The 12,995-nt window shown below is 37.6% G+C and overlaps 1 protein-coding gene and 1 pseudogene across 1 annotated transcript; both read right to left on the bottom strand.

The window, feature by feature from the left end:
- Positions 1-69: 69 nt before the first annotated feature.
- Positions 70-3,441, bottom strand: LOC117948096 (annotated as a pseudogene).
- Positions 3,442-5,143: 1,702 nt separating this feature from the next.
- LOC117948095 (cytosolic sulfotransferase 1-like) lies at positions 5,144-9,409 on the bottom strand. Its single transcript, XM_034877567.1, has 8 exons — positions 9,152-9,409; positions 8,629-8,758; positions 8,352-8,474; positions 7,887-7,987; positions 7,194-7,320; positions 6,998-7,095; positions 6,732-6,906; positions 5,144-5,810 (listed from the first exon to the last, which is right to left on the bottom strand). Exons 1-8 carry the CDS (start codon positions 9,170-9,172, stop codon positions 5,698-5,700), a joined length of 888 nt encoding a protein of 295 aa, XP_034733458.1. The 5' UTR covers positions 9,173-9,409; the 3' UTR covers positions 5,144-5,697.
- Positions 9,410-12,995: the final 3,586 nt, after the last annotated feature.

Raw genomic sequence — 12,995 nt, 5'->3', positions numbered from 1 at the left:
CTCATTTGCTTACTACCTTCTACTTAGAATTGTGGGATTTAGATTTAAACTTTTTTTAAATCTTTTACAATGGTTAAATATACTCTGATATTGTTTCCCTGAGACTGTTGTTGATTGGACTTAGTTATGTTCAGCATCAATTTAAATCCAGTCTCAATCTAAATAAGTTCAGAAAAATGACTAGCATAACACTGATTTTTGAACACAGTAAAATGAGATTTAACAAGGGTTAAACAAGAAAGTCAAGAATTACCACACTAATTAGACAATGTCTGTATCAATCAAATGTATCATCTGACTCAGTAATCAACATCTTTATCAAATGAACCACAGTTCAGGACATGCACAGCAGTGCACAGCCTCTAAACTTCAGTGCAAAACTGCAGTGTAGAATTCTTCATTTTCTGCTTGTAGTTCTCATCAAACTTTTCATTCTGCGCCACAGTGAAGTGGTTCTTCCAGTCGCCAACTTTCCCTGCAGAACCAAAAAAATGTATGTGTACATATATATATTTTAGCTGAAGGTGGAGATCTGATTTTATGTCATCTCACATGTATTGTACCTTTCCTCATGAAGGAAGACTTTGTGAAATCGAACACTTTCACTTTTGAATGGTTGACCGTGTTGTCGTTTTTCATGACATCAAATGACACTTTGCCTATGATTATTTCCTTCTCCTCAGCAGAAGGAGACAAACCAAGAAAGCAGCAGAGTTTGTCTATTTCCCGTCCTGTATCCTGGAAACGAGGTCCAATGTAAAATATTGCATTAGTATATGCTCTATCACCACCTACAGCAGCGTTATGAAAAACTAACTTGATTAGTAGAACTCTAAATTACACACACACACACACACACACACAAAAGACAACCCGCAAAAACGTACCTCAATCAGATCTTCATAGAACATGTAATGGATGTTTGAGTATGTCTGTTTCTTCTCCCACCAGCCGTTCACGTGGTCAAACCAGGATCCAAACACCACTGAAGTAACAGAACAATAAATGAAAGCATTTGAGAAATACGAAGAAAATCTGTGCATTTCCAATGCGAGCATCTGAATCACGGTATTTCATTCATACTTTTTCCCTCCATGAATCTCTGGAGGTAGCTGCTCCAGTCTCCAGGCTCTGGGTGCAATATAGTCATGCGTTCCATATGGAAATAAGACACCACACTGTCCTTTGCATTGCGGGCCACGTACACTATCTACACACACACACACACACACAACAGAAAAACACTTACATTATCAGTAGTGCATCTTCATCTGATATCACTGTTTCCTTTTGTCATCATTGAGCCTTCACATGAAATGAAAACCCTACATGGTGTTTAAATTGATTTGCTGTTAAACGCTGTTCCTATTTTTACAACACAATAACAAGAATGTAAGACAGACACAAACCTAGTAAAGATCTGTTTTAAGTCTGATTATTCCTCTATGTAAAAACCAAACCACTGTTGTGTGGGCAGTTTGAATAATCTCCTTAACAATGTGTAAGAATCTTTAAAAGCATTTAAAAGTTTTTGTGACCTTAGACTTTTGCTCCCAAAAAGATTTTGGCAGAAACTGGACTGGAACGTGAGTCTAATGATTCGAGGAGAGATAGTGAGGTTGTCCAGACGGTCTGTTCCTCTGTACATGGGTGGAGAAGGCCCCAATCCTGCACGTTATCAAAACAGTTTACAGTGAATCAGTGAATAGTACATTGTGGTGATTACAAGAGAATACAGATACACATTAAACATTCAGATTCCATGATGACAATAAATTCACCAATGAATTATTATTAAAGGGCTGTGCACATTTAGAGCATTAATATAGCAGTAAACAAATATTTTCCATGAAAAGAGATGGTGGAGTAATGTCGTCCTGAGCAGAGAATAAAGTCACACTCTCTTTGTGTGTTTTAATCTGAAGTTCTCTGTGATAATGCCGTTCAGGCCACATGTGCGTGTTAGTGCAAAAAATAAAAAATAACGTTTGTATTTCAAGTATTGGGAAACAATCTGAGAGAGCTGTGTTGAGGGAACCTTATGATAATGATTTAATAATATTATATGCTATATACAATGCAACAGAATGACATGTATATCAATTTGAACAATTTAGTTTACTGATTTAAGCAGGACTGAGAATTGCCACAAAGGCATAAAAGGGTTTGCATGTTTGTGACTTAAGTAATATTTTGAGTATACAATATTTAATTCAACCTGGCTGCAGAAAGCAGTGGCCTCCAATGTAGGCACCCTGTGATAAATAGGGATGGTTGTCTGAGCCTCTGTCTGACCAAAATTCAGCAGTTCAAGGATGCAGGTTACCCAGGTGGTTCCTAAAAGAAACAATAATTTATTAAATCTGAGATAATATAGTACTATAAACAATAAATAAAAATAAGATAAGATGATTCCCAGAGGGGGAATTTGGGTTAATAAATTCAGATCATTGTAGACTTCTATACACATATCTAATCCAAACTACAGTATGAAGCGAAGCACATCCTGTTAATGTGTGTGTCAACTGACCTGCTTTGGGGTATGTTGCAAGTAGTATATCATCTGGCCTGGCGTGAAAGTTTTGAATGTTCTCCCAGTTGTCTGTGTAAAAGTGAGTCATGCAGACTCCGTGAAAATCAAACAGTTCTGGTCGAGACGTTACAGCCAGCTTTGGAAAAAAGAGAGCACAGAATCAAAACGTGCACTGCAAACATATCATTGTGTAATCAAACTCAAGTCAGATTGTCTTATAAAAATAAAAAAGAAGAGAAACAACAATAAGTTAAGAATCGAAAAAGGAAGAAAACATCTTCGGAAATGAACAGAGAGTGGATTGGTCACAAAATCAGGGCTGTTTTTCTGAACGCATAAAAACTTTGTTTTTCCTATATAAGAGGTGTTTCTTACAGGAAAGCAACAACGCTACAAATATACTGATGCATCGCTAAATTAAACTACAGTTGCTGTTATACATACCTACTTTTACTTAAGTAAGGTTTGAATGCAGGACTTTAACTTGTAGTGGAGTATTTTCTCAGTCTGGTAATGCTACCTTTACTTAAATACTTGATCTGAATACCTCTTCCTGACTACTTGTCTAACTGAACACCACTGGAAAGGAATCATAATTTGGAGAAAAAACAAACGTTATCAAAAATAAAAATGATCTGTAGCCATACCTTTTCCATGTTACTTTTGGTTTCTGACTGCTCTTTCCTGGTTGTATTTTCCTCTTCTCCCAGTGTGTTTCTTCACTTGTGTTAATAGTAAATCTTACTTTACTGTTACATTAATCACCTCCCCTGGCAGATGTGATTTAACCGCCCCTGAACTATGGAATTAGATTTCTGCCTATATCAATAGTAAAAGGTACAACTTTGTTTACAGTTTCCTTTGCTTCTTTCTGCACTGATCAGACTCTTTCAGCTTTGTGGTCATGATCCCAGCTCCCTGCCTGACACACACCTCTTGCACTGGAAGACAATGATTGACAGCAGGGCCCCTTTCGCATTTTCATTACTTGAGAAAATCCCAGCTGTCCCACGTCCAGCCACTGACCAAGCGGGAGTGAGTGTCTTTCTGATATGTAGACGAGATGTGTGTGACTCAAACATCTCACCAACAAAGCGTACAGCAAAAGACGGAACAAAATATTTCACAACGTCCTGCCAACATGTAAACATTTGGACAAAACTTTGGAATGGGCTGCCCCTGCACATTAGACAGGCCTCCTCTCTGTCTCATTTTAAAACTCTTCTTAAAACCACCTCTTTTCTTTGGCTTTTAACACCAGGTAGAGGGATGATCTTTGGTGTATACCTTTACCATATGCCGGCAGTGCATTTTATTTTTTCCATTTTATTGTATCTTACATTTGTGTGTGCATGTATGTATATACATACACAAACACACATATACACATATATATATATATATATATATATATATATATATATATATATACTGTATATATATATATATATATTATTGTGCTTTTATTGTGTTATCTATTTATTCTGTATTATCTTTTTGTGCAGCACTTTGGAAACCTTGTGTTTGTTAAAATCGTGCCATATAAATGAAGTGGATTGGATTGGATTTATTTATGTATATATATAATTAGATAGTGAAATTAGGATAATTTATGTACACTACCGGTCAAAAGTTTGGGGTCACTCACAAATTTCCATTGGACTCCATTCTAGACAGAATCCCAGCTGAGATCAGTTGCCTTGTTTTTTTTAACCAGGGCAGCAGTTTCCAGATTACATTATGTGCTTACACAATTGCAAAAGGGTTGTTTAATGTTTTCTTAGTTAGTTTTTTAAAATAATATCAGATTAGTAAACAAAATGAGCATTTGGAACATTGGATGAATGGTTGCTGATAATGGGAAATGTAGATATTGCAATAAAGATCAACCACCCACTCAGATCAGCTGGTATCCTGTCTATAATGGAGTTTAATGGAAATTTGTAAGTGACCCCAAACTTTTGATCGGTAGTGTATGTTGATTTATGTTACTTCCTAGCTTCCCCTAGGCATGAACTTAAGGGTCATAACACAGTCATTAGTTGATTTATATTGTGTATGAGCAATCTGATTCTGTATAGTTTGAACCAAATTTATCACATATATGTAGTTAGTATCTTTCCCATGTTGCCTAGTGGAGTAAAAGTATAAAGAGGCAGGAAGTGGTAATACTCAAGTGAAGTAAGTACTTCAAAATTGTTCTTAAGTAAAGCACTGGTTGACTCCTATATTTTAAAATATTTTATTTACCTTAGCTAAAAGTAATCCTGGAAAATGTTAAAATGGCTTGGTAAAATACTTGCTATATCAAATATAAGTTTACCAAATAACTTTAATATGCAGCACATTTTAAAACCTACAGTTCAAAGCAGCCCACTCACTCTGCTGAGAAGATATTTCCCAAATCAGTGGTTGTGTCAAGAAGTCAGTTTGTTTTGTAATAAAAGAACTCGCTGACATGCTGCTGCCCTGTGTTACTCTGTTAGCTTAGACTGGTCAAACAAGTAACTAAACGTTAGGGAAGTGTTATTTTTATGTTCTTTTTACCTATTATCTGATCATATTGTTATTTGATGTCTCTTACACAGAAAAACAAACAAAATGAACAACATAAATGAGTTCTTGATTTATTGCAAATATAAAAATTATAGATAAAAAAAAAAAAAAATTGTATTTGTTTTATTGATGATACTAATCTCTTGCTCTCATTTGAGAATATTACTGTAAATAGTTTAGTCATAGCTGATCTTTAATTACACATTAACATTTCCTTCTTCTGAAGAGTTAAACTGGACATGTGGGCAATGTGGTGAACAGGAGTACATTTTTATTTAAGGATTTTTAATCAATTACAACATTGGTTAATTTTTTCTACATTTGCATTTTTGCTACATTTTAGTGTTATTGAAGAAATCTTAAATATATGAAATGAATCTATATATGAAATACCTGAAATATGAAATGTTATTTGTGGAGCTGTAAAGCCTTTTGAAAGGAAAAAAACACCTACATTATGATTTATATGAATGAATCTGAAAACCCTGGACCCCATGGCAGAGTGCTACAAACCCCACTTTGAGAATCACTGCATTAGAGGCAACAATAACTAGATGTCTTTCACAAATAGACCACATGTCCTCTTTAAACATCCTGTCCAGTCCTGTTTAAAATTCAGTGCGGAGCTGAAGTGTGGAATTCTTCATCTTTTTCTTGTAGTCTTCATCAAACTGTTCATTCTGGGCCACAGTGAAATGGTTCTTCCAGTCACCAACCTTCCCTGCAGCACCACAGAGAGAATCACTGTTTGTTTCGTTTTTTTAGCTAAAAGATTTGATTTTCTTTTCACGAACATTTAAAGGTGCCCCCCACACATATTTCAATACTTTGCGGTAATGCCTACCAAGTCCTACCATGGACTTACAATTTTTTTGTTGCAAAAATGCCTTGGTTACCTTGTTTCAAGCCATTCTAGCGTGGTATAGAAAGCCTGCAGGAAGACTCAGCTCGATTTGTGCCAGTTCTCATTAATATTCAACGAGCTAAGCTGCTAGACTCTGATTGGCTAGCAGCTAGCCAATGAGAGCCTGGTTATCAGCATCCTTTACCCAGTGCAACAGGCCAAGCTCATGAATAGTAATGCTCATTGCTCATGCAACATGATGTCAGACTAACCAGCTTTTGTAATTGGCCTGATTTCTCCACTTATTTCTTTTCATTGGCTAGAGCTGACAGAAGAGGTAGCAGTTCATTTTCACATTCACAACATAACACAAACACATATGGACCTAACGTACTTCAAAAAATGCAAATAAAAACAGTTCTGTGTGGCATGGCACCTTTAAACTATTTCTTCATTGAAACGAGTGCATAGTTTCTGTTGGCCCCATGGGGAGTTCTGGGTAATGACGACAATTCTGTTGGTGTAACCACATGATACAAGCCTTCCGTGATAGCACTTAACACCCACCCCTCCTCCACACAGTTGTTAAAAAAAAACTGGACTCTTCAGAAGAGGGCTTATTTTTTTAACTTGAGTTTCTGCGCATGAGTGACACAATATTCTGAACATAGCCATACTGAGAAATACAAAGAAAGTTCTAAGGAGCTGAAAGTCTTTATTTTTGTTTCAATTCATTTGGTAATGGTTTGAATGTAACGGATGTTCATTAATGTCAAAAGGTTGTGCACCAAAGCTTACCTTTTCTCATAAAAGGAGAAATTTTGAAGTCCATAACAAAGTTCGTAGAGTAGTTCACCATGTTGTCCTTTTTCATGCTGTCAAACTGCACTCCACTAGTAACTCTGTTCTTCTCCTCAACTGAACGAGACAAACCGAGAAAGGAGCAGAGTTTGTCTATTTCCCGTCCAGTATCCTGGAAACACAGTTGTCTCAATCAATGCACTGTTACCAGCTAGAAAGGAAAGGTAGCCTGAGTAGGAAGAGACACAGAACAACTCAATTACCTCAATCAAATCTTCGTAGAACATGTAATGGAGTTTTGAGTATGTCTGTTTCTTCTCCCACCAGCCGTTCACATGGTCATACCAGGATCCAAACACCACTGTATAGCAACAGAACAACACATTAAATCACTGTCATATTCAGAAAAAAATCCAAGCATCTCTGTATCAATAAAAGACATAATCATACAGTACATACTCTTTCCTTCCATGAATCTGTGGAAGAAGCTGCTCCATTCTCCAGGCTCTGGCTGAATCTGGTTCATGCGATCAAAGTGAAAATAAGAAACCATGTTGTCTTTGGCATTGCGTGCCACGTAGACCATCTGCAGAAGAAGAAAACACTTCAATGATCTGAAGACCAACAATAAATGAAACATAGTACACTTTTACACACCAAGTGTTTGTTGTAACTGGTGGTTGACTTGCCTCAAATTTGATCTTTTTTTATTATTAGTTTTTCAGCTGGGCAGGTGCGCGTACTGTATGTGGTGTGTAAGCGTGCAAGCATGTTTGGGATGATACTGTGCTTTATCAGGAAATCCACACCAAATGTAGTTGTGTAATGTGCAATGGCCATAAAGGCATTCTATTTATATATTCTATTCTAGTTGTGCATGCTTTTTCAGATATGAATCATGCACCTTTTTTTACATCCCTTCCAAATGTACAATTAACACAGCTTGGAGCTCTGCCCATTGCACAGGATACTTTCAAGGGATGGGGCAAGGGTGGTCAAGGAGGATCAGGGGAGGTTTTAGGTGAAAGCAGTGAAGAGGGCGGGGGTGCAGGGGCAAAAGTCTCAGGGGTCAAGGTAGGGCCAGGGGAAAATAGCGACCGAAGGGGGTTTACTTGTAGTTGATACAATGCAAAGAACACACAAACTACTGACCCTGCAGTTTTGCTCCCAAAAGGACTTTGGCACAAACTGGATTGGAAAGTGAGTTTTAATGATTCGAGGAGAAGTCAGGAGGTTGTCTGCCATGTCTTTCCCTGAATGAAGAGGTAAAGATGCAGTAAGCAAAGTTTCACAGGGCAGAAGTAATGGGTACATTTGTTTGCTGTTCTTATGTTGCGTGATTTTACATATGGGGTTTCAATTTTCTGCTTGGCTGTTTGGAGTGTCGCTCTCCACCCAATTAGAAAGAAAATCAAACTCCCATTTCCTCACTTACAAAAGCCCTGATTCTGGAAAATGTTTTAATAGTTTAATAATAAACTAATAAAAGGCGTAGAAACTTTTCAGATACAGCAGTTATACTCAAAGAAGTTTAAGCAAAAGGAGAAAAAGTCCCTGCACGGTACACTTAAGGTGTAAGTTTGTGATGCATGTACTGTACAAGTATGTTTGATCAACCTGAACCGTAAGCTGGGATGATGAGCTCCAAAAAAGGCACTCTTTCAAAGATTGGGATGGATGTCTGATGCTCTGTCTGACCAAAATTCAGCAGGTCAAGGATGTTAGAGACCCATGTTGTTCCTGAAAGAGAGAGAGAGAAAGAGAAAGAGAGAGAGCGAGAGAGAGAGAGAGAGAGAGAGAGAGAGAGAGACTATCGCAACACCTCACTGCAATAAACACATGTTTTATGAGCTCATAAAGCATTTATATTTTCTGTTAATGTATATGGACTGACCTGCTTTGGGGTAGGTTGCAATAAGGATATCATCTGGCCTGGCCTGAAAGTTTTGAACGTTCTCCCAGTTGTCTGTGAAAAAGTGAGTCATGCAGACTCCATGGAAATCAAATATTTCTGGTCGAGAGAGCTTAATAAAAAAAGAAAGACAGAAAAGAAAAACATACAAAGCGTGTGGTCATTGCGTGTGAGTGATGGTTCTGCAGCAATATTACTGTGTGGAAAAGAATGCAAAGATTGTTCACTGTCATTTGCAGACACAGAAGACAGAATGTTAAAAAATGAACTTCTACTTGTCTCTTGTCATCTTGAAATGAGAGGAACAACAAATAGCTAAACAAAAGGACATGGTGTATTCAAAGATTTAGTAATAAGTTGCGTTTTAAAATACGTCAGTCCACAAGTCCATTCTCTTTTCCGGAGCATTACATGTTAACCAAGAAATGAACCCCTTGAGAGTGAAGCACAAGTAGATGTTTTGAACGAAATGTTTAGTCTTTAGATTGAATAAGAAAAGACATACCTTGTCCATCTCCAATGGCATTCTGAATGCTGCTGGTTTCTCTGCTGTATTTCAGACACTTTTCTCTTTCTTCTGCTCGGAATTTTCTAATTCGGAAGAATTAGTTTTCCTTCCTCTCTCCTTGTTGCATACCACTTTCCCCATTGTAATAGGAGACTCAGATGTGATATGGTTCTCCAGTCCCTCCCCTTTCCAGATGTTGAGGCTCTTAAATGGACAGAGACATGTAGTATATAATCATATAGCCTATTTATTTGTCAAGATTCAACTTCTTGGGGTATGTAAAACACATGGGGCATCAGGAATTTAAACAGGAAAGATACAAAGAACATACCGGATGCACATTTAAGCAATGTCAGCAACAAAGTGTGCATGGTCTCAACTCAAAACATGTTGCATTCGCTTGACTTCACAGTGCCTTTGAGTTAATAACAAATGGAAAGAATAACTATGTTTTTGCAGTGTTCTTTTTTAAATCTACAGCTCTGTTCTGTCCAAAGACACAGCATGTCCTAGATAGAACCAGCCTCTCCTGGATATGCGTACTGTAGATAAAGAGTCTTGGCCCATTTTCAAAAATACTGCCAATGAAGAGAAATGGCCACGAGGTTGAAACAAATAAGGGAGGTGCCTTAACCAAGGGCAATGTCCAGCTATGGATATTTCGCAACCTTGTACAGCCCCGGATATGTAGCAACCCCACACCAGATTTAGAGAAGTCAAATTGGATGTTTGGCATAGGCTAAAGAATAAGAGAAAGGAAGTTGAGTTTGTGTGTAAGGGGAAGGAACAGTCTTCTAAAACATGTCACGCAAGGATAAATTACTGTAACTATTGACTTTCAGATGGAGACTAGCTGTGTGTCTGAAACTTGCCAGGAATATTGTGCTTTATATGGAGTTACCATAGTTATGCGGACAACACACAAATTTACATAACCTTATCGCCAGGGGACTATAGTCCAATACAAAAACTGACTAAGTGCATTGAACAAATTAACGACTGGATGTGCCAGAACTTTCTGAAATTAAATGAAGGAAAAACTGAGGTGGTTGTTTTTGGAGCAAAAGAGGAACGATTAAAAGTCTGTGCTCAGCTTCAAACAACAATATTAAAAACAACAGACAAAGCCAGAAATCTTGGTGTAGTCATGGACTCAGACCTGAATTTTAACAGCCACATTAAGACAATTACAAAGTCAGCCTTTTATCACCCTAAGAACATATCAAGGCTTAAAGGACTTATGTGTCAACAGGATTTGGAAAAACTTGTCCATGCTTTCATCTTCAGTAGACTTGACTACTGTAACGGTGTCCTTACAGGTCTCCCTAAAAAATCTATTAGACAGCTGCAGCTGATTCAAAACGCTGCTGCTCGGGTCCTCACTAAGACCAAGAAACTGGATCACATCAGTCCAGTTCTGAAGTCTTTACACTTGCTTCCTGTACCTCAAAGAATTGATTTCAAAGTACTTTTGCTAGTTTATAAATCACTAAATGGTTTAGGGCCAGAGTACATTTCTGATCTGCTACTACACTAGGAACCACCCAGACCTCTCAGGTCATCTGGGACAGGTCTACTTTCTGTCCCCAGAGTCAGAACTAAACAGGGTGAAGCAGCTTTCAGTTTCTATGCTCCTCGTATCTGGAACAAACTCCCAGAAAGCTGCCGGTCCGCTGCTACTCTCGGTTCTTTTAAATCAAGGTTGAAGACCTTTCTTTTTGATGCTGTCTGTCTTTAAATGACTGCTCATTTCTTTAAATTTCTTATGCTGCAGTGTAACTTTTATTCTTGTATTTTACACATTGTCTTAATGTTTCTATTTTGTTTTAAACTGTCTATTCATGTGTTTTATTGGTTTATAATGCTTATGATTTTTAACTTTGTACCCGTGTTTTATCTGTTTAACTGATTTTGTGTAAAGCACTTTGAATTGCCCTGTTGCTGAAATGTGCTATACAAATAAAGCTGCCTTGCCTTGCCTTGCCTTGCACAAAAGGCAAGCGTATTTACTTAAAAACAAATTAAAACCCAAAAGACACCCCATTACATTATTGACTTATTTATGTACTTCAGATTTAAATTTATTGCATTTTACAATTTTTACTTGAATGCACTCTTCACCCTCTATTGTGTTATCCATAGAAATAGTGAAATGTACAAAAAGTTGGTGGGCCTTCTTTTTTGTGATTAACAATTTATAAAAAATGGTTTTATTCTTTAATCAAAACAAAAAAACATACAAGTGGCAACATGGACAACATTTTAAGTCAGTATTGGTAAAAATAGCCTATATAGTGTGTGCCGGCCGACAAGTAGGCTAACAAGAAACTGCAGTAGCCTCCAGAAATGCTAAAGACACGTTTGAGGTGATTACCCCATGACATAGTTTGTCCACCAAAGAGTACTAACAAGGTTATTTGTCAAAAGTAAAAACTCTGCTTCTTTGATAGCATTAAATATTATTCACAGTTCGTACAAATGTTTGTTCACGTTACATGTTTGTGTAAGAAAAAAAAATTAGTCTATGGCCATATCAGTGTTTCCCAAATTTTTTACAGTCATGTACCCCTTCACGCTTTCAACCTCCAGCTTCGTGTGCTACTCTACTGCTTTATAAGCCCAAAGATTCTCTAAAATAGTATTATTTATATGAATTTCTTTTTTGTGTGACCCCTATGTTACTTCATGTAGGCTAACCCTGCGAGTACACACACCCTAGTTTGGGAACCAATGGGCTATCATGTTTCTCAATATACCTTATGTACAATTTCCCACTCGTCCCATCCTGGGAGACTGCCAGTTCTGTGCAGTATCTTAACTTTTCCTAGGAGTGCGCTCTTCTGGACAGAGATCTCAGATGTTTCTGGAGTCTCTGTCTGGCTGGACTGTCCAAAGGGCCTCTTTACAACCTGCTCCTGGGGTCCTGTCTGGTATGGTAGACCCAAACCTCTACTGATCTTGTGCTCAGAACTGGCTGGATGGATTTTACTGTAGGTTTGAGAAGGCCACAGTCACACCTCTCCCCAACACCACAACTCACCAACTCACACTTCAGACAGGCAGGAAACATCACTGCAGAAACAGACACAACCTGTTCCAGCTTCTCCCCTCTGGCAGGCGCTACAGAGCACTGTACGCCAAAACCAACAGACTCAGAGACAGTTTCTTTCCACAAGCCATCTCTCTGATGAACAGCTGACTTCTGATTCACGGTGTCAGGTTCAATTCCTGTCATTCTCTATTTCAGAGCTGTTCGTACTGTTCATGTTGTAATATAACACTTATATAATAACATAATACTTACTTATTCCAGCATCCTTTGCACTATGCTCCATAATTAAAATAATAATAATTTATCATAAAAATAATTTACTCCTCCACACTTTGCCTTCTTTGTTTGTTTAGTTTTTTGTTTTTTTGTATGAGTAAGCGCATTGTGAGCAATGCATAATCCAAAACAAAATTCCTCATATTTGTCCTCATACCTGGCAAATAAAGCCGATTCTGATTCTGATCAGTCTGCGATTGCGGATATTGGAACACTGAGCTGGTAGTTGTTTCTTGGTTAGCTTAGATGTTGGGTTTCTAAGGAGGTATCCATTCTCTTCATGTAACCCCTTTCCCAAGGGTCACTTGTTAGTGTCTTGAAAATTGAGATTGTTTTGCCAAAATTATAGACTTTAAAAGCATGTCTATGGTCAACCATTTGTAGGATCAACAAACTTACTATTAGGTAGAAGAATATCAGTCATTGATAATGGTGTTTTTCAGTAATGTGTTTGGGATTTTGACCAAATTAAAAAAACTCAATGCTTAACCGGAGGTGACGTATACAGAAGGG

This window comes from Etheostoma cragini, chromosome 7 (genome assembly GCF_013103735.1).
Source record: "Etheostoma cragini isolate CJK2018 chromosome 7, CSU_Ecrag_1.0, whole genome shotgun sequence".
Taxonomy (NCBI): Eukaryota; Metazoa; Chordata; class Actinopteri; order Perciformes; family Percidae; genus Etheostoma; species Etheostoma cragini.
The sequence above is the reverse complement of the archived record's forward strand: the minus strand, read 5'-3'. Positions and strand labels throughout refer to the sequence as shown.

Bases quoted from the DNA above. Each gene is read 5' to 3' on its own strand.
- LOC117948095 (XM_034877567.1), bottom strand. From the start codon at position 9,172: ATGCCATTGGAGATGGACAAG. The intron at 8,475-8,628 runs GTCAGTCCATAT...TCTCTCTTTCAG, and splicing joins TGCAACCTACCCCAAAGCAG to GAACAACATGGGTCTCTAAC. The intron at 5,811-6,731 runs GTAAGCTTTGGT...GTGGTGCTGCAG, and splicing joins TTCTCCTTTTATGAGAAAAG to GGAAGGTTGGTGACTGGAAG.